At 40.1% G+C, this 21572-nt stretch overlaps 2 protein-coding genes across 2 annotated transcripts; one reads left to right on the top strand and one right to left on the bottom strand.

Annotated features, from left to right (window-relative positions):
• Positions 1-553: 553 nt before the first annotated feature.
• Positions 554-15288, top strand: LOC134657752 (uncharacterized). Its single transcript, XM_063513317.1, has 17 exons — positions 554-837; positions 1062-1231; positions 2378-2517; positions 3162-3336; positions 4310-4462; positions 4970-5094; positions 5822-5898; positions 6515-6596; positions 7490-7549; positions 9427-9506; positions 9923-10012; positions 11097-11169; positions 12946-13075; positions 13665-13868; positions 14635-14783; positions 15019-15026; positions 15112-15288. The coding sequence occupies exons 1-17, from the start codon at positions 554-556 to the stop codon at positions 15227-15229; spliced, it is 2118 nt and encodes a 705-aa protein (XP_063369387.1). The 3' UTR covers positions 15230-15288.
• Positions 15249-19061, bottom strand: LOC134657475 (uncharacterized). Its single transcript, XM_063513044.1, has 5 exons — positions 18881-19061; positions 17859-18068; positions 17079-17180; positions 16589-16734; positions 15249-16147 (listed from the first exon to the last, which is right to left on the bottom strand). The coding sequence occupies exons 1-5, from the start codon at positions 18996-18998 to the stop codon at positions 15410-15412; spliced, it is 1314 nt and encodes a 437-aa protein (XP_063369114.1). The 5' UTR covers positions 18999-19061; the 3' UTR covers positions 15249-15409.
• Between the last annotated feature and the right edge of the window lie 2511 nt (positions 19062-21572).

The following is a 21572-nucleotide window of genomic DNA, read 5'->3' as shown; positions in this document are numbered from 1 at the left end:
CAAAAATCGGCAGACTGTTTTGTACAGAAAATTACAGACATGGCGTCTCCGTTTGATTATATCCTCCAAGGTTTAGTCGGCTGACATTTCTGAACATGTTGTCTTGGAGTTGTCTCTAACCCTAATAAAATAATGAATAAAGTAAACTTCCCGCTATTCACAGTATCGGTTATCCCTTCCTATCCATTTTTTTACTGCCTACCAGTTGACTTTGGGTCGTTTGGGGCTTTGGACTACCTATTGTTTTGTTCCGGGTAGACATTGGGATGATTCTTTTCTTTGACTAGTTGCACAGGTCAAAATAAGAACATCACCTTTTTTTATTGTAAACAGTTTTTCTTAAATATTCGCAAAGTATCCTTATTACGTACGCAATAATAAACTGCTGAAACATTATAATATTACGGACGCTTTTTTAGGACCCGCCGATAATGGATTCTCCCCTCTTATCTTAGCTTTTCGGTCGCATTACGATGTTTTCCTTATTTTTTGAGGAAAGCTGACCATTTAAAAAATCTATATGTGCCTGAGCCTGATACAATAATGATTACAGATGTCATACTCATCTCGGCAACGTAGCGTCACAATCGCCGATGGAGATGGACTAGCGGTGATTAGAGAAGAGCAAATCAGCGCTTTCGTCTCAAAGGATGATGTTTCATTCAAAAAAGACTCTATCGATTCTCAGAAACCTGATAGCATAACCGGTACAAAGTATGGCGATGCAGACATCGAAGCTATGCTTGCAAAAAGAGAAGCTCAATTAAGAGCAGAATTTGACGATGAATTAAAAACGCAATTAAGTATGCTGAGGGAACGATTTGACTTTGTGCTACAGTAAGTAACGTTACAAGAGAAATTCTATTCATATTTTATCGCTAAGTTGAGATTAGATGATACTTGATTGTATTGTTCAAGTGATTAAACTTTTAAAGCTTATTGTTTGCATACGGCCCGCCTGATGATAAGCAGTCACCGTAGCCTATGGACGCCTGCAACTCCAGAGGTGTTACATGCGCGTTGCCGATGTTTTCAAATCTTTCTTGTTTGCTTGCTCACAGACATGAACAAGTTCGCTCGTGTTACATGTTACGGGAAGCTCACAGGGAAAGGAAGGAGAAAGTTCAGGCTCTGCAGACACAACTGGAATGTAAAAACTTGACTGGTCTGATGTATGTTATGTGCGCGGAAAGAAGGAAAGCGAAATTAGAAAAGATGAGGATTATTTCTGGTAGGTTTACCTAAATAATCCATATTATTTTCAACAAAACTACGCGTAGTAATAAATTTTATTTTTGTTTTATTGTTTGTTTGGAAACAAAATGTTAATTTTCAAATCTCTATTTCGTCGTTCAACTGTAGGTATTTATTTTTAAAATCGTTCCTTTTATCAATCTCTGAAATAAAGAAAGTGTCAACAATAATAGAATAAATTTGTCGGAGATCATTCCAAATATGTAAGTAACACTTATTTGATTTAATTTCCAGGGGAGTTTCGCAGTAAAAAACATGTTTTGTTTAATAATATGAAATCAGAATCGAAAAATATACACGTTTTGGAAAATGACTTATAAAAAAAACACCACGCTAGATTTTTGTGCATCTGACAGTTGCGAGCACGTGTGAAGCGCCTTTAGCCCTTCAAAAGGTCAAAAGCGGCCTGAATTAGCCGGTCGGATAACGGACGCTGTCGGTCGGACGTTCGCCGCTAGACAAGACAATGCCACCTTTTATGATCTGGGGATCTACCGCGAAAACCAAAGTTCGCAAAATGCTGACATCTTTCTCTAACTCTAATTACGCCTTAATTAGAGTAAAAGAGAGAGATGCTCGCAATTTGCGATCTTCCGTGTTCGCGGTAAGCCTTCTACTTAGTCTGCTTTCTAGCGATACTGTTACGCGGAAATAAGCTTTATTACCGGGTAATAGAGTTCTACGTATTTCTTGCAGGAACTCCTAATTTCGCAATGTAGCCGTGAGGTTTTATGTGATTGACCTTTTGAGTATTGTATAATTTGTTTGACTATATAAACAAAACATGGTGACGAAAAACCTAAAAAAAGCAGAAGGGGATGTTGACGATGTTGTATGACTAAGTTTTTCCATTGTTTTTCTACTTTCCTCTTACTTTCCTTGGTATTATGGGTTGGTATTTTATTATACTTACCTACGTTAAATTTAATTGACGTTTGTTTAATATCACGAATAAAACATCATCACAATTTTTTTAAGTACATAGTAAGTACATCTTTTGTCTAAAATCTTTATCCTCCTAGGGTAGGAATTAGAATCACGTTTTTATCGCCTGTCGCGTCATGCGTCCCTTTCGCACTTACTTATTATTCAGAACGTGACAGGCATGGTGACATTGTTCCAGAGTACACCAAGTACATCAACACCCTTCAAGATATCCTCACGGAAGGCCAGCGTCTTATACTCCATCTGTCGCGAGGGTACAAGACAGCTGCTCGCGTGGACCACGAGTGGCGGCAGAAAATGAAAAGCATTATTAAAGAGGTACTTTGGGGGGGGGGGGGATTCAATTAAGTGAATTGTTTCATTGTTGGCCCTACATTTTACTTATACAAGTTTGGTTGCATTTTGTGGGAGGTAAGGGCAAATTTAAAGTTAAGAACAAATGACGAATGGTTTGTGTCGATATCGATACATAGTTGATGCTCAATGCATTCAAATAAGTATATTAACTTTAGCGCCTGACAGAACAATCATAGACTACTTGTTGCATTGCTCATAAAATGAACAAAGGCACTTTGGTTATATAGAATTTAGTAGAATTTTTATTTTTTTACTGATTTCCATAACAGAGGGCCTACCGCGAACCACGTTCGACGTGTTGCCTCCCAGTCACACTTACGTACCAATTTACAACTGCGACAGAGAGGCAACACGTCGAACGTGGTTCGCGGTAGGCCCTCAGTTTTATTTCGTCATGTGTTGTTGTGTGTGTGGCCTTTATATCACCTACGCACCGTGCAACACTCAGTTTCGCAGCAGCCATCATTTAGAATTTTAGACTGCTGTCTTTCTGCCGTCCCTAATGTCTTTTGCCGCTCTAGGCCCGGGTCTACTGGCAATACCTTATCACACACGAGGGGCACTTTGTTAGTATCACACAATACCTATATTCTCTACTATCGTAGTTCCAAGAATACGTGTACCACTTCGCCGGCGGCACCCCCGAGTCCAACCAGTACGTGTTTGACGTGCCAGCCCTGCTGAGGACTGAGGCCTCCATTGTTGACGACCCTGAGGAAGACCCGTGCACGTGTGAAGAAGGTGAAGAAGAAGAAGAAAGGACGGTGGTAGCCGAAGAAGGTAACTTTTTATGTGAATGAACGAATGATCCTTCCGGCCGAATTCGGCCATGGCGACCACTACGACTCCTAGTATGCTTGGCGCTCGTGTGCCCGAAGATGGCTGACGTAACCGATCGAGGTGAACCCCCGCGCACATTGAGGGCACGTGAGGACACCAGCCATGTAGTGGTTAGTGAATGGGAGCAGTCGTTGTGTATGTACTATGTCGGTGGCGAACAAAGCATACGGCCCGCCTGATGGTAGGCAGATAGCGTAGCCTAACGCTTGCAACTCCAGCGGGCTCAGCACGGTTCCATTTTTTATCCACTATCACTAAGGCCGTCACTTTCGCACTTACATACTTGTTAGAACGTGACAGGCATGGTGATAAATGATAAAAATGCGACCGTGCTACTAGGGCAGAGGTGTTACATGCGCGTTTTCAACCCTGACACTCGCGTTGAGATTTGGCAACCTTACTCACCGCTCTCCGGTAGGAACTAACAAATTTACTAATAAACGCTAATAAATATGTAGGTAGTTCATGGGCCTATAAATCCTGGTCTTTAGACAGGCTTGCGTGGGGATATAGATCCAACACGTAGCCCTTGGAGAGCTTTAATGTCATGTAGAACGCCTGCTGGAACCCGTTTACAGGCGCACCGATAGACACCCATGAAACGGTCGCATCAGGCATCGGGCCTATTGTAGAAAAAGTGAACAGACAGTATAACGGTCTCTATGAATTAAAGTTATTAAAAAAACATAAGTATTTCGGACGATACAATCCATATTTTGTTAGTTACAAATAGATTTATTACTATATGTTAGTACCTAATCTCCCTGCCACTACGGCCACAGGAGACTGCGGCGGTTGTGCTGTCGCGCACCCTGCGGAGCCCTTAATTAATTTTCGAATTAATTGCGGAGCCCTTAATTAATTTTCGAACATCACTTTGATTATTTTGCGTCTCATTATTAAGGTGTAACAGAAGCTAAGACGTGGTGGGAGCTGCTTGACTCCCCGTGCAAACCGTTCGTCATGTTCGGAGACATGGCCGAGTTCCTGCCCCCGCAGCGCCGGCAGGTCGTCACCTCTGCTAATAAAGTTCTTAAGTCTGCACCGCCTAAGTGGAAAGATTATGGTAAGAATATCTACACTAAATAGGTACCTATTTACTTACACTAAATAGGTACCTATTTACTTACACTAAATAGGTACCTATTTACTTACGCTAAGTAGAGATACCCCAACACGGTTAATGTAGTATGCTATTCACTGTACGTTATTTGATGTCATTAATTTCTTCTTGTCTGTTACCCTCCGCGATTCTTCTCACTTGATGGTCTCATCGGAGACCAGCGCTGGAAGCCACCAGCAACATGCTGAGATGAGGCCATTTCGTGGCACTTTAATCTTATTTTGTGTGTTTCTTTCATATTTTATATTGTCTGTGCTTACGAATAAATTCTATTCTATAATTTCGAAAATCACGAATTCAAGTACGAAATTCCTAAAGACAGAACATCGAAAATCAAATTGGCTAATGTTCGAATATCTATTTATACATATCGTCATCTAGTCTAGTACCCAGAGCTTACTGTGGGGCTAGGTCGATTTGTGTAAGATTTTTATTAACCTTTACTTCCAGTTTTCAACGAAATGTTATTGAAATCCGACTGTCCCCGGGCTGACGTCATAAAGGACGAATACCCGAAGCATTTGCCAGTAGACAAGTGGGAATGCCAGGCCCGTGCGGACAACGACTCTAGCGATGTAAGCTTTGTTTATATTACGATAAGGTCCAGTTTTCAACGAGATCTTCCTAAAGGACGAATACCCGAAGCATTTGCTAGTTGACGACTGGGAATGTCAGGCCATGGGGATAACGACTCGCGTAAAATTATATTGCTGTCCCACTTGCACAGTATCCTTGATCGCCGGCATCATGGGCAGGACAACACCACGGTATAAGTAATAGTACTACCGTAGGTACAGAAAGGACACTTCCTACAAAACCGAAAGTTTGACAGCGATTCAGGGTCGAATCATGATATCCCTTTCTATAACTTAAGCCCTTGCTACACGGTCGCCGACAAGCCCCTCAGACCGCGTGGCCTTGGTCTGGACGGACCGTGTAGACAGTTGTTTCCAACAAAATTTGACCAAAACTGACCAAGGTCAGACCAAGGACAGACGGTTAGAAGGCTGGTCGGCGACCGTGTAGCAAGGGCTTTATGGCACTATCCCTTTCGGCTATTTAGGGTTGTCAAAATTCAAGTATCTTATCTGTAGTCGTACACGCAAAGGGACGTCAAGTTGTGTCAACCCTAATAATTGCTCGGAGCAATGCTGAGCCGAACGTAGCAGAGTTTGCCCGAAGTCAGGAGTGTCTCCCCACTGATCATGGGCAGGACAGCACTATGGTTATACGCGTGCGACAGAGATAGGAATATTTGGAGTCAGTGTACGAAATTCTTCGTGTTTAACGTTCTTACTTTAGTCTTCCAGATACGACAGTCGGCGTCCGACCACCAACAGCAATGAAATGCGCAACATGGGGTCCATCCTGAAAATTATGTAAGTCTTAAAGTGGAAAAATTACCGTCTTGGGTGAGCCTTGAACTCACGGCCTCTGGACGGCGTGAGTTCAAGTCTCACCCAAGACAGTAATCTTTCCACTTTAAATTTATTCTAAGCTTAATAGCATCGTTAGCAGACGTTTCTGCTTGTTAAAAAATAAAATTATGTAAGTCCTTCCCAACAAATGCTGACTTTTTATTTATTTATTTAAACTTTATTGCACAAAATGTACAAATGGCGGACTTAATGCCAAATGGCGTTCTCTACCAGTCAACCATAGGGCCAAACAGAGATAGGTACCTACAATTGGTGCAGGGAGAAAAATATATCAAAGTTTTCTTCATCATTTTCACTTTGTTTTCAGCCATAGATGGTAGGTCCTATCCTAATAGATGTGGTATACGTGTGCGTCCGTGAGGGACAAAACATAGGCAATGCGACACCATGATATTAATTTATGGCGGGGAATAAAAAAAATGTGAGACTGTGACAAGGGCAAACAATAATAGCGCTTTCGCTGCTACTCCTACTGAAAGATAGATAAATCCCGTTCGGTAATTTCCCCCCACCCCCCATGCCTGATCCAGTTAAAATACTACATTCATGTTTCCAGCACATCAAGTGGCTTATTACCACCAAAAACCAACCTGCTTGCAGCAAGGGACTCCATGGAGATCGCCTCCTCCACCAGAGTTGTAAGTTACCCTTATTTAAAGCCCTTTCACACTGTCCGATCGAACATTGACTGTATCGGTAATACTCTCTAGCAGCTGCTTTATTCCAAAGATCAGGCGGTCTAGCATGAGAACACAACGCGCGCGACAACACAACTCATGCTAGACCGCCAGAGGACCTAATGGCCTAGTTAGTCACTAGTAGGTGAATACTTATTGATACTTCATCGCTAGACTTTATAAAGCAGTCCCCCGCCGCGTCTGAGGGGCTACCGCGAAAATCGAATTTCGCAAATTGCGGGGATCTTTCTCTTTTACTCCAATGAAGGCGTAATTAGATAGGCTGTTTGTGTGTATGTTCGCGATAAACTCAAAAATTACTGTACAGATTTTCATGCGGTTTTCACCTATCAATAGAGTGATTATTGAGGAAGGTTTAAGTATTTTGTGTAACCTGTGCGAAGCCGGGGCGGGTCGCTAGTTGGGTGATAAAATACATATTACCATAGAGAAAAAAATACATAGAGTGCTCACTCCATACATCAGTTTTAGTACCAAAAAGACTATTAGCGTCTAGCATCGAGTAGCGGAACTATCAGTACTGCTACTTGACAATAGATGTAGCAGTACTGATAGTTCCGCTACTCGATGCTAGATGTAGACACTGAAATTAATCGTCTGAACTGATGTATGGAGTGAGCACTCTTGTCTTACTTATTTCTCTATGATATTACTTGAATGTTCATATCACATTTTACTTCTGTTATATAAATCAGAATGTCGTTATAAACTTAGATTTTACGGTTCGTGTGACTTTCTTAAACTACGAATATTATTTTTTGATTCTAACTACCTACCTATAATTTTTAAATCTAACCTACCTATTACCTATACTCAAGCTTTCATAATTTCAGCGAGGAAAGAAGAACGGCTATGATGTAAAAAACGTCTCCATATGTATTGCAAGAACGAGAGTAAGTGTTTTTCAATGACGATGGATTGATGGCAAACCCCTCATATAATAAAACATATTTTACAGTACATATGGTGCTACTCACAGACTTGTCATTTTCGCACTCGCGCTTGACAGACAGCTGAAGTGTGCGAAAGGGAAGCCATCACGTATATGAACATACCATGAGTGCGAAAGAGTCAGACTACCAATGAGAAAACGTGACCACTTTTGACTTTGACGACGGCCGCGGACGGCCAAGAGCGTATCACAGTAATTTTCAAATTGAAAAATATACACGGATTAGGACGAAAAGTAATAAATAAAGTAATTCAGTGAAGATTGTGTCTTGTAGTGTGCCGGATTTCAGTGTTACAGTGCCAAATAATCCAAGCAAACACTAATTTCAGAGGATTTATGATATTCCTAGCGAAATTTTCATAACGATATTTTGTCAAATTAACAGCGTAAAAAGTGTAAGAAGCCGGTTTATAAAGTTCATTATAAGTTTTTCTTCCTTTGTGTGCTAATATTTTATCATATTAGTCTATAATTTAAAATATTTTGTGTAAAAACATAACCTGTTACTTTACGCTAGGGCTTGACAAAATGTTCATATGACAGTATCGATAACTTGTCGGTATATTAATAGCTATGTAATTATTTCTTCACAAGACATCATTAAGATATTAGCTTTTATAACCGACTTCAAATAATAACGATTGTTATACCTTTTTGAAGGTGCTCATGTTTAGCGGTAAATTTAAACTTCACTTTCCAACACAGTAAGAGTTACATTAAGATAAGTCTGCAACGATTTTGATAGTACACGCAGTGCAAGTGTTATTTATACGTCATAATGTCGTAGAATTTTAACGTTTAAAATAACACATTTGAAAAAGTAGTCGATAAAGCAATCAAACATCGACAGATTATTAATATGTTGTAACATGACATCACTATTTTCGATCTCACATAGACAATTTACGCACACACTTGCATTTCATTTTTGGTCGCACTTTTGAAGATTGACAGTTGTTCTAGTCATATTAATTCTATGGTGCTACTACTGCTACTTTACCGCCCTAGTGCGGTAATTAGCACAATACGTGCCTATGTCGAAAATTTAAAGGGAAACACGTACTGTGAAACGTTGTACAATACACGTCCGAAAAGTTAATTCGCACTTGTATCGTAATGTACAATACATAATAATATGGCGCTCCATTACGGCACCCTGTGCTAGCTATAATAAGCACATTACTTAAAGTCTATTTTTTTATTCGGTAGACTGAAATGACAGCTAATTGTATGAACATGAAATGTCATTTCATACTATTAACTGTCATTTCAGTCTACCGAATAAAAAAATAGACTTTAACTACGTCGAAAATTTAAAGGGCCATATGTACTGTAAAACGTTGTACGATACACGTGCGAATAGGTAATTCGACACTCGTTGCGAATTTCGCACTTGCATCGTAAATGTGTAAATAACTATTAGGTTAATATATAAAGGGGCCCACTGAATACGAGTCCGCCGTACTTGGAGGATACAACTAAACGGAGTAGCCATTAACAAGCTTTCCCCTCTGTCGAAAATAGGCGGCCAACGGTCATACGTACAATGTATGGACTGACGTTTATCTGACATGGCTATTTTTACGTTACGCATACATTTGACGTTCCCCTCCCCCGCAAAAATCGGAAGACTGTTTTGTACAGAAGATTACAGACAAGGCGTCTCCGTTTGATTATATCCTCTAAGCCGCCGTACGATATCAGCCTGCCAGTTGTTCGGAACTGTCACCTTTTGCGTCTAACTGACAGGTTGATATCGTCCGGCGGACTGGTAATCAGTCTCCTAAGTAATTTTTGTTGTTATTGTTTTGTTTTCAGTCGTCGAGCCGGCAGGATTTGCCGAAAGAGTTCATGCCCGGAAAATCTAACGACATACAAAAGTCAGAGCCACCAGTCAGGTGATGCCCACTAAGCTTTTTATATATAGTTTGTCAAAGGACTGTCTCATTTCAAACATAGACAGAGAGAATCATATACTATCTTTGTCTTACCTAAGTATATAACCTGTCAAAGCGTCCATATGGTAAGCGATAAAGTGGGACTTATTGCTTGGAAAGGAATGAAAGGATACATTTGGTTAACACCTTACTCAAGAATCTCCACCAAGAACAGTGAGTGCCTAGCCTAACCGCGAACCACGTTCGACGTGTTGCCTCCCTGTCACACTTACGTACGAATTTACAAGTGCGACAGAGAGGCAACACGTCAAATGTGATTCGCTAGACCCTCTGAACAGTCGTCGAAATTAGGCTAACCGGTAGGAATAAATTCGGACGACCAACTCAACCAACTGATAATTATCTTATTTTTATAGTGAACAACAGCGCCTATCTGCCGACAGTGCCGACACTAACGACGAAGCGGAACTTACGGAAGTTACGAGGGACACCAAAAACGGTTTAGAGTACGTGATGGACTTATGGAGTCGAAAGAACAGGCTTAAAGCCCCCTACACACTCGTGCGCGATCCCGGCTTCGCCCGGGTTCTCAAATGGGTTACAAACAAACAAACAAACAAACAAACAATAATTTATTCGCAGAAAAAGGGTTATAATTATAAGATTACATGTGTTAGTGTAATAAATATAGTTATTTTCGATACAAGTGCGAAAAAGAGGAAATTCGAAACGAGTGGCGATAAATTAAAACACGACCGAAGGGAGTGTTTTAAATCGACACGAGTTGCGAATTACCTATTCGCACGTGTATCGAACAACGTTTTACAGTACATATGGCACTTTAAAGTTTCGACATACGCACGAAAAGTGCTATTTTACGCACTAGTGCGGAAAAGTAGCCTCATATGTACTGTAAAGTATGTTTCACCTTTTCCGACCGTTTTAAACAGTATGCAAATTTTACAATTACAAAGGATATTTTAGCATTTAAATTCTACATACAAAATAAATGCGACAATTGGTAACATAACGACGAGTTATATCAGTAAAATTTAAGAATCAGAATCCGTATGATTCATAAAATCCTTTACAGTATAAAAACAGCGATCATTGAGCCAATATCTCAGTTTTTTAGTAAATTCCTTGCCCTCGAGTTCCTTTAGCTTTATATAAGGGCTTTAAAAGCAAAATGAAAAGGTTTCGTCTGGAAAATTATAGGTATGGTGAGTTAAGCCTTATGCAAAACCCTTACAAAACCCTCTGTAAGGGATAGCGGGCCGGCCGAAAGTTACTGTCACAAAAGAGCTAACTTGTTACGGTTTTGATCTTATTTCGATACGAACGAAATGATTGTCAAGGTCGTATCAAAACGGTGACAGATTTTTATATTAGAAAGACCCGACCTCCTTTTGAATTGAGGATAAAGTGGAAAAGTGGAACCTGGGTTTCAGGGGCCTGGGGCCTGGGGTCCTGGGGTTAGGTAAGTAGTTCAAATAAATAATTTGATATTTTTTTTAGGTTCTTGTCTTAAAATTGAGACTTTAGTTCCGATGCTTACATTATCTACCTAAAGTTGTTTTTCTTTTGCAGAAGCATTCAAGACAGCCTGCTAGTCATACCGTCTCACAAGGCAGATAATGATCATAAAATTAATTATGAAAAAGTAAGTACTTAATAAAAATCAACACACAATCATAAACCCTCTATTGATGCGTTCCAAAAGCGCAAATTACGCCCAGCATAAACAAGAACTATTTTACTGTCAGGTGGTTCTGAACCAATTCTCTGGGTTGGGTCTAAAACAACAGTAGGTAGGTAAGTAGATATTTTTCTAAACTCATACCTAACTAGAACAAAACTTAGGTAGGTAATAGAGTGTCAGGCTGTCAAGGAAAAGGCCTAAAAAAGAAATACCTGAAGATTGCTTCACCGACAAGAGCAAGTTTCTGATCTGGTCAGACATTCATCTATCATTTGCCCATGCGAGTCATGCGACCCTCTTGACTCTAAAGGGGCCCACTGATCATCAGTTAGAACAAAAAGTTGACAGTTCCGAACAACTGACAGGCTGATATCGTCCAGCGGACTGCTCAGTGGGCCCCTTCATGCTGCATAGCCCTCCTAGCTTCATGAGGGTCTTGAGTTGGAGACCCTTTGAAAACTTTGTCGATGACCACAACTATCCGGTGGCGAATGCACTAGTCCCAAAACGCACTATTAGTCAATACACTCTAATTTCGAAAGCCCCTCTTCTCATAAGAAACTAGGCCCAAAATACCATATTTCCAAAAAGGCTCATTCTCGATTTACACGAGAACCATTGAGAACTAGTCCCAAAATACACCTTTCCCAAAATACCCCAAATTGTGTTCACCTGTGCGTGGCGTAATACTTTATTCTCATAATGCGTAGGTCTCAAAACACTCTAGTTCCAAAATACCCTATTTTTTTGGAATGTCTCTTTGTGACTGCTTTCAGCCGTAATCATTACCCGTTTGATGCCTAAAATATTTTTTTCAAAAATAGGATTTATTTAATTATTATTTTGAGCTATACAGGGTGTAATCGTTAAGTGTTGCTCGGCGATAGTTCCGTAAATATAGCAGATATCAGAAAATTAAGATAAATAATGCCAATAATGCCATAAATGAGGGTAGTTTCTCGCCCACCTAATTATGATAGTTCCATACACTGCTTTATCAACACAGGCATTAAAACACTCGTGTGTATATTGCCCTTCACTTTCACTATATGCACTTTCGATATCAATTTGAAATTTTCTGATATCTGCTATATTTACGGAACTATCGCCGAGCAACACTTAACGATTACACCCTGTATAGCTCAAAATAATAATTAAATAAATCCTATTTTTGAAAAAAATATTTTAGGCATCAAACGGGTAATGATTACGGCTGAAAGCAGTCATAAAGAGACATTCCAAAAAAATAGGGTATTTTGGAACTAGAGTGTTTTGAGACCTACGCATTATGAGAATAAAGTATTACGCCACGCACAGGTGAACACAATTTGGGGTATTTTGGGAAAGGTGTATTTTGGGACTAGTTCTCAATGGTTCTCGTGTAAATCGAGAATGAGCCTTTTTGGAAATATGGTATTTTGGGCCTAGTTTCTTATGAGAAGAGGGGCTTTCGAAATTAGAGTGTATTGACTAATAGTGCGTTTTGGGACTAGTGCATTCGCCACCGGATAGGACCACAAATGCCATTAACTTTTAGTGTAAGGCCTGAGTGGACGCTCGAGTTGGGCGTGCAGCGGGGCGGGGCGTGCGGCGTGCATGTTAAACAAATGCAAACGTATAGGAGCGGCCTTAGTGCACGCTGCTCAAATTACGCCGCACGCCCTGCCCCGCTGCACGCCCAACTCGAGCGTCCACTTCAGGCCTCGAGCGTCCACACTTAATGATTTCTGTTGGCAGATCTGCCCCATGGACAAATGCCAGCGAATGCAAGTGGATTCCTTTATGCGTTCATTGCCAGCTTACATGCGTGCGAGTCCGTACACGCTTTTTGAGCAGACCTTCGCTGAGTATGAGACGTGTTCTCCTGGTGAGTGTTTTTTTTTTATTTGTGTCAATAAAGCCTGACCAGTAATATAATAATATGATCATTATCAAGAGGCCGCTGTTATTCTCATGTACAGTTCTAGCTTAAATCAGCGTGTTAGACCCGTTCATCATCTTCCTCGCGTTGTCCCGGCATTTTGCCACGGCTCATGGGAGCCTGGGGTCCGCTTGGCAACTAATCCCAAAATTGGCGTGGGCACTAGTTTTTATGAAAGCGACTGCCATGCCATCTGACCTTCCAACCCACAGAGGGTAAACTAGGCCCTTATTTAGATTAGTCCGGTTTCCTCACGATGTCTTCCTTCACCGAAAAGCGACTGGTAAATATCAAATGATATTTCGTACATATAAGTTCCGAAAAACTCATTGGTACGAGCCGGGGTTTGAACCCGCGACCTCCGGATTGTAAGTCGCACGCTCTTACCGCTAGGCTACGGCTACCAGCGCTTCCCCCGTTCTAATCATTAAATATATGTAGGTAAAAAAGGCGATACAAGATACAACCATATAATCTCAGCATGACCCTTACTTTCTGCACTGTTGTTCTGACTCCTAAATGCTCTCGTCCTTAGAACAACTGGAAATCCTAAAGCAGCGCTTAGAGCAAAAGCAGAAAAGATACACGCCAGAAGAAGAAGACAGCGCGTCCGCACCAGATTTCGAACGAGCGGTAGATGGCGTTGGTGTGCAGACTTCAGACGAGCTGATCACGGGACTCCCGCCTTGCACTTGCCATTATCCGTCTGGTGCATCTAGTACTACTAGGGTCTTTAAAGGTTAGTTTAAAAGCAAATTTCTGTGTCTCCGCATCCCATTTTGTTTTAAGTTCTCCTCGTCAATCTTCGAAATACTCTTCGGTTCTGGGTCGTCGTGTCATAGATTTGGGCTTTCATAGTTGACGGACATACAAGTGATCACTGAACTGCCGCAAGGACTCTTATCCGTCTTTTGCTTCTAGCTTTAGCACGACGAGGATCTTTAGATATTAGTTTAGAAGCAAACACAGCAAAGAAAAGTACACCCACTTAGTTGGGAAACGTTCGATGGAAACTAAGTTTTGGAGTGGTAACCGAAATTGCAACGAGGGTATAGGGTGGCCATGTGGCCATAATATGGTTCGACGATTTGGTAAACTTTATTCTAGAACAGGACCCTCTGAATGTGTCTCCGCAGGCTACCTAAAATGACCTCAATGTATAAAGGATTTAGGCCTTTTTTTTTTTTTTTTTTTTTTTACGTTGGGGAAATGCGTTTACGCATGCCACCTGGTCCGGGGGAACCAGGGGGGATGACGGACTAACCAGTGGAGGACTACCGTCTAAAACCACCAACGAGTGCCGACTCCGCTTTAGATGGGGTGCCGCAGGGTCGCTATCAGCATTCGACCACGTGCGCCCCGAAAGGATTTAGGCCTGTGTAGAGTGTGTAGCTCCATCTTTGCAATTTAGCATTACGTGGACAGCTGTTTCATTGGCTGACAGGCACTCCCCGTGCAAAGGGGAGCCCCTTGTCTTCTACAAACTAAAGTGGAGTGAAATTCAGTCATAAATGCTAATACATTTACAATTATTCCAGTGTCAGACCTTATCCCGATGAAGGAGGCCCTGGACGAGATCACGAAGGAATGCTTCTACAACCAGAACATCATGTTCCACCGGTTCAAAGTAGTGGGGCAAGAGAGCAGGCATTCGTAAGTATCTGACATTAGTGGCTTTCCATCTTAAATTCCAACAGAAATTCTGATAAAAAGGTCCTTATCGCACACGAAGCATAAGCAGCCTTCTGTGATGGAAAGACACATTTGTAGACGTCTAGCGTCGAATGATGGTCCCTATGACTTGAAGAAACTGTCTTCGGAACCATAATTCAACGTGACTAACGTGAGAGGTATAGTTTAGTTAGAGGGTCAGGAAACGAATTTTTCAGCTTTATATGTACACCGCAACCGAGGTTTCAACCGAAGATTTTTGACAAATTATACAATATGAAAGGTTAATAATACAATGAATATACTTTTAGGTATAATAATGAAACAAAAGGCAAAGAAGAATTCAAGAAGTTAAGAGTACAAGAGATAAAGAACATCCTGAGAAAGCATCCCAGCATGCTAGACCTGTTCCAACCCAACCCTCAGTGATAAAACACCATTATGTCTATTTTATAAATTTTATTACAAACATTAAAATTCTAATAAAACACGCTGTATAAATTATTCTAACCCTAATTGAAACAATGTGAACAACACATATAACGTTTTATAAATATAAACTAAAGGCAATCACAAATAAATTAATACATAGATACAGACAAGTTCAATTCAGGTATAATTTTCATCAGCAAATGTGTTTGTTATTTCTTTCACTTCCTTCCTGATGGTATCCTCAATGGTGATGACGACATCTTCTACGCTATCTTTGAACTCGTCCATATAATCTTCTGATGTTTGCTCGTGCATTTCAAATTCTTTGAACACATTTGATTCTACATTGTCGATACCAACCTCATTCTCTGCTACTTTAACATTCAACGTACTTAATTTTATCAAACTCTGTTTCGAATTGGTTCCGTTTCTGAAAGAATCCATCGACTCGACTTTCAATATTCTTTCTTCAGATCTTTTATCATCTAACTTAGTTTTAGATGTGTCTCTAAGGTAAAACTCTTCCAATTTAGGTATTTTACTAGCAGATTCAACTTTGGCCACCATAGGTTTGGTTGTACTATATTTGGGAGATATGTTATCTTCAGATTTGGTCAATTTGACTTCATCTTTGGATTTATCTTCAAACTTTATCAATTTAGCCTCATCTTTGGAGTTGTTATCTTCAAGCACAGGGAATTTTCTAGATTCATTGAATTTAAGTGACGCTGACATGCTCAGAAGAGGCACTGAATCAGAGATCTTGGGGGAGGGCGGGGAAGGTTCAAAAGGAATGCATAAGCTGTTTACAAGAGATTCAACCTCCTTTCGCCTGGTTTGTTTCCTCTCCAGCTGTTTCTGTAGTTCATCTATCCGCTCATCTTTTAATTTGATCAAGTTGTCCAAATGTTCCACCTGGAAAGGAACATTATAATATACAATTTAAAAGAGTCCTGGAATCCTATTAATTGAAATATCGAAATAGGTAGTAAGATGTACAGACAGAAATGGAAAGGATTGTATACTCAGATGAAGTCTATGGCAAATCTCATTATAAGATTATCTTACTTAATATTACCTAATACAAATCGCTGAAAATTATTCCAAAATAGAAATTAGTCATATTTAGACATTTAGTATCCAATATATTGCTACAATTATTAGTCAATAGTCACTTTGTGATAGCATTAGTATCGCAGAAAAAGAAGAAGGAATAAAGGGGGTGCCCGAAAGTAGCACTGTGTAAAAAATCATTTACCTATTTATAAGGAAATATCTAAAGCAAATCGAAAAAAAGGAATCAGTGAAAAGCCCTGAGGCTGAGGAATAGGAATAAGACGAAGAAAATAATGATACCTTGTTTTTGAGAACATCATTGCACTCCTGCAAGTCCTTGAGCTCCTGCTTAAGCGCGAGGAACATATCGTGGCTGACCACCTTCTGCTGAATGATCTCCAGGGTCCCGTTCACCCTGGACTTCACGGGCACCACCAGCACGTGTTCTGCATTGAGTGTTTCAACATTAAGCCACAGTTATGTTTCACCGTGGGATCAACCACGAATTCGCGAAAAATTTGGCTGTCCCACAGAAAACATATACAGTTCTAGTAATTCTAACCGTAGTCCGTAGTCATCATCATCATTTTATAACAAGAAGCTGTTTTTCGGGACAATTTTCACTTTATCGGGAATCGGGAATCCCGCCAAATCTCGACCATCTGGCAACCCTACGTCTATCAAAAGCCAACTGGATTCGAGTCCAGGCGCGTCATGCAGTCGTCAAGCAATGCTGGATGCTATTTTGCTCTTGAGCTGGTATCGTACTTATGAAGGGTACTAAACTAACCATCATCCCCACAGGCCTCGTAGTAGCTGCCGCCGCTGTCCAATGGCTCTGCGCCATCCTTCGACTTGTTCAGTTCTTCGTCTCGACGAATTTTGTCTTTAACTGGAACCCATAAATGAAAAAGTTCATTGGTGTAGGTTTATTTAATAAACTCCAAAGGACCGCGCTGGTCATTTTATTTTAAAACCCGGACCCTTGGAGAAAGTAATTGGTGACCCCTGCTATGTAATTTTAGTACCTAATTAATATAAATAGGGTAAGTAAGTAAGTAAGTAATAATCAGATAATAATTAATTGATTGTCCTAATAATGTTACGCATAAAACTCATTTCGCATAATTGTTATTGTGCTGAAACTAAGATATATTATCATTTCTGAAAAATTATAAAAGAAACCTAATTTAACCTACCCTGTTCTAGACAACCTAGGTACGCAAAATAGTTTTTGTTTATGTGAGAAAAATTATGCAAAAAGAGTTTTATGCGTAACATTAGGTACATTAGAAACAATCAATTATTATGCGACGAGATAAGATCCCATAAAAGGGCCATTTTATTGAAAGTTGTCCCCTACACTTTTTATAATTTGTGAATCTCTATGTTATTTCTACTCAGAATCACGAGCTCTTTCTATCCTAGTAGGAGAGAAAAATGTGTCCCACGGTTTTTATTTCCATTCCGTTACCATTTTTCATAGACTTTGTATGGCGGTCACGGAATGGAAAGATCGAAAAATGTAAACAGCTATAAATAAAATGGCCCAAATATGAGGTTGATTTACCCATAATGAGCACACGCTCAATAACGCCAGGAGCGCTATTAGACAGTTGCTCCATAGTTGAGCAGCACAGGTTGAGCTTCAGCTTCCTCAGCACTTTCCTGTTGAGCGTCATCCAGTTGTTGAGCTTGAGCGCGTGGCTGTTGCGGGGAGGGTAGTTGTGCATCTCGACCAGCTTTGGGTAGTAGACGCTGAGGATCTCGGCGAGGAGCACTGTTTTGGAAATGGCTTGGTTAAAGGCTTCGTCACTAGGGAATGCTCCCGGTACTGAGTTTGTATGGCGAGAACCGGGAATTTCCCGGTTCCGGTACTGTATTTGTATAGAAAACCAGTACCGGGAGCACTCCCTATTCGTCACACACAGGCGCGCTTTCCGGGCAGCGCGTAAGCGGGGCGAGCCGCTTCATTACATAGTATAAACAAAATCACTTCCCGCTGTCTGTCTGTCTGTATGTATGCTTAGAGATCTTTAAAACTACGCAACGGATTTTGATGCGGTTTTTTTTTAGATAGATAGAGTGATTCAAGAGGAAGAGGATTATGTATAAGTACCTGATTTGTTAACCCGTGCGAAGCTGGGGCGGGTCGCTAGTTTATATATAAAACGGATTTTGCGCCACGAGTTGTTGCCGAACGACAACAAGCTATGGAAGCGGAGCGTAAACCACGGACCTAACCGCGTAAGCGCCATGAGTTTCGAGGCGCTTACGACGTTTTGGTCGCGAGGTTCACGCTCTACAGGTTGCGATTGCGACGATTTCATTGTTTGGTATGGCTTCTCTTCTCTATAAAGAAATAAATATCTGGGAAACCTCGGAAAACATAAATACTCAAAAATGCGCGTTTTCCCAGAGATAAGACCTAGCTAGATCGAGTTTTCGCCCCCGAAAACCCCATACTTACAGCAAATTTCATCGTAATCGTTAGAGCCGTTTCCGAGATCCTCAAAATATATACATAAATATAGACAAGACAAGACTTGCTCGTTTAAAGATATAATAATATAATAACTCAATGTTACTAACCGGCATCAGAGAAATCCCTATTGATCTTTTTGGTGGGCCTCGACAGTTTGAAGGTATCCACCCACGCCAGTACTGCTTCGATATCTGAAAGCGGGATTGGGGCATTGAATGCCGACATATTTTTGTATTTTCCGTATTTATGCAATTTTATAGTTTGTGATTAACGTGAATGTTTGACAGTCGGAGTGACAACGTGCGGTATTTTTAAAGGCCAGTATGTGAATGAGGTGCAAATGTAAAAAGGTCGCATTTAGTTTGTTTGTCAAAGGACTGTCTCATTTCAAACATATACAGAGAGAATCATACTATTTTTGTCTTACACTAGTACTAGCACCCAAAAGAAAAGGATGAGTATAGTTTTCCTGTTTCTTACTGACTGACAAATTGGTTTGACCAACTATAAATGGGGAACTCTGGGCGTTTTTTTTTAAAGTTGTCCCCTACACTTTTTTTTTCAAATTTGGTATTTTTTATGTTATTTCTACTCAGAATCACGAGCTCTTTCTACCCTAATAGGAGAAAAAAAGTATCCTAAGGTTTTTATTTCCATTCCGTCACCATTTTTCATAGACTTTGTATGGCGGTCGCGGAATGGAAAGATCGAAAAATGTATGGAAATTTTGGGACACTTTTTTTCTCCTATTAGGATAGAAAGAGCTCGTGATTCTGAGTAGAAATAACATAATAAATCCCAAATTTGAAAAAAAAGTGTAGGGGACAACTTAGAAAAAAAACGCCCCTCTATCAGTGAGTATTGTACTTATTCTTTGCTATAACCACGCTAGAGTTAGACCAAGATAAGTCTGCAACGATTTGTATTACAAAGTGGACATTGTAAGCGTACAATGTTACAAATCGACTCAGCCTCTATATCAACTCAGAGAAAGTGCTAACTGTACACTTCAATGCATTTTACTAGTCCAGCAGAACTTGGGCTTTGCTCTCCACTACTGACTGTAACTATAGTTTATAACATAGGCAAAGGGATACTAAGACGTGTAAGTATTTAATAGTATTTATTACAAACGTGATATGAGTTACAAATGTAGATGTAGAGCATAATTGTTTTCTCGTACAGCACGTATTTTCTCGGAAACATTCGTATTTGTCATGCTACTTCAGTCACCTCAGTACTTTTTGTACCGAGACTGACTTAAATAGCAAGACGTTCGTACGTTTCCGTGAAAATACGATGGAAAATAACTAGGTATGTACTACATCTGTAACTAAGATAATAAAGATTTGTGACCCTGCCATTCGCTTATTCTTTTTATTTTTTCACTGATATGTGTTAAATTTGTTAAACAATATAATATGGGGCATTATCTATGAAAAGGGACCTTATTGTTGATGGCGCTTACGCCGCACAGCGTCGCGCGGCATTAAATTTATATCGGAGCATCCTTAATAATGCCGTAAGCGCCATCGACAATAAGGTCCCTTTTCATAGATAACGTCACATATTATTAACTCTGTTCTCTTTGCTCGAGCCAAGCCGGGGCGGGTTGCTAGTAATTTCTTAGTCTTAAACTTAATTCAAAGATATGAAGAGTACCTAGACGAGTAGAAAAAATATTTTACTATGATTGTCTTAATATTCCTTGATCTATCTACGCCATAATATAATAAAAGAAGTCTTGATAGTTCAAGAAGGCTCAAGATAAATTGGACGGCTAGCGGGACTGGTGCATTTTGTGAAATTGCACTTTCTATTTATGCTGCAGCTTTTGATGTGTCATGTCATCTGTAAAGGCTTGAATTAGAATTCAAGCCTTTACAGATAATGTGGGCATGAAGTGGTTGGTAGTTTAGATACTTAATTGACCGAGCGTTAGCAAAGGTCTCCGTTACAGCTTGGGCAAAAATGCTTTCGTATGTCCCGATGTTCTCCGATGTGATGCAGGTCGCCCTTTAAGCCGTATCCAGACGAACTGGGCAAAAATCGACCGATTTGGTCAGGAAAATAATTGGCGCCAATCTCATCTAGCGTCCACACGTAATACACAATTTAATTACCAATTTGCATTCCATAAGATACTGACTTCGAAAATTGGCATTTTTGTGTCCGCACCTACTGATTTGATCGGGGAATCAAATTGGCGTTTGTGTCCGCACGGCCTGATTCGATCGGACAATTTCATCAGATTGGCGAAAAATTGTCTCGCCTGGACTCCACTTTAGAGGCATATATTATTTATGTCCATGGGTAAACGTCCAGAATGCCCTTCGCCCTACTGCTATAGGCCGTATTTCAAAACGGCAAGTTCTAATTTTTCCCTTTTTTTGTTAATTTCAAAATAAGTGTCCTAACGATTTTTACCTCATAGGTAAGTGGTTAATGTGGTTATAGTTAAAATACTGTCTACAAACTCGTATACAAAACGGAACTTGCATTTCGCCTGATCAAACGCCAACGTCTAACAAAATCATCTAAACTACTAAAACAAACCAATTGCATTTAAATATTGAATAAATAACGAACCTAATGACGCTGACATAAGTCTCAAATTCCAATACAAGTTAATCTTAGATTAAGCTCTTTGAATAACAAGTGACGAAAGTGCGAAAAGACGACACCGTATTAGTTTTAAAGGAATGTCAACTCTATTTTGCTAAAAAGAAGATTCATATTATACAACGACGAAGATTTATATAAGTCTTTATAATAGCAAAGTAAAAGGTACAGTCGCCT

Source organism: Cydia amplana, chromosome 20 (assembly GCF_948474715.1).
Source record: "Cydia amplana chromosome 20, ilCydAmpl1.1, whole genome shotgun sequence".
Classification (NCBI taxonomy): Eukaryota; Metazoa; Arthropoda; class Insecta; order Lepidoptera; family Tortricidae; genus Cydia; species Cydia amplana.
Note: the sequence above shows the minus strand (reverse complement) of the source record. Positions and strands in the feature narration are given on the sequence as shown.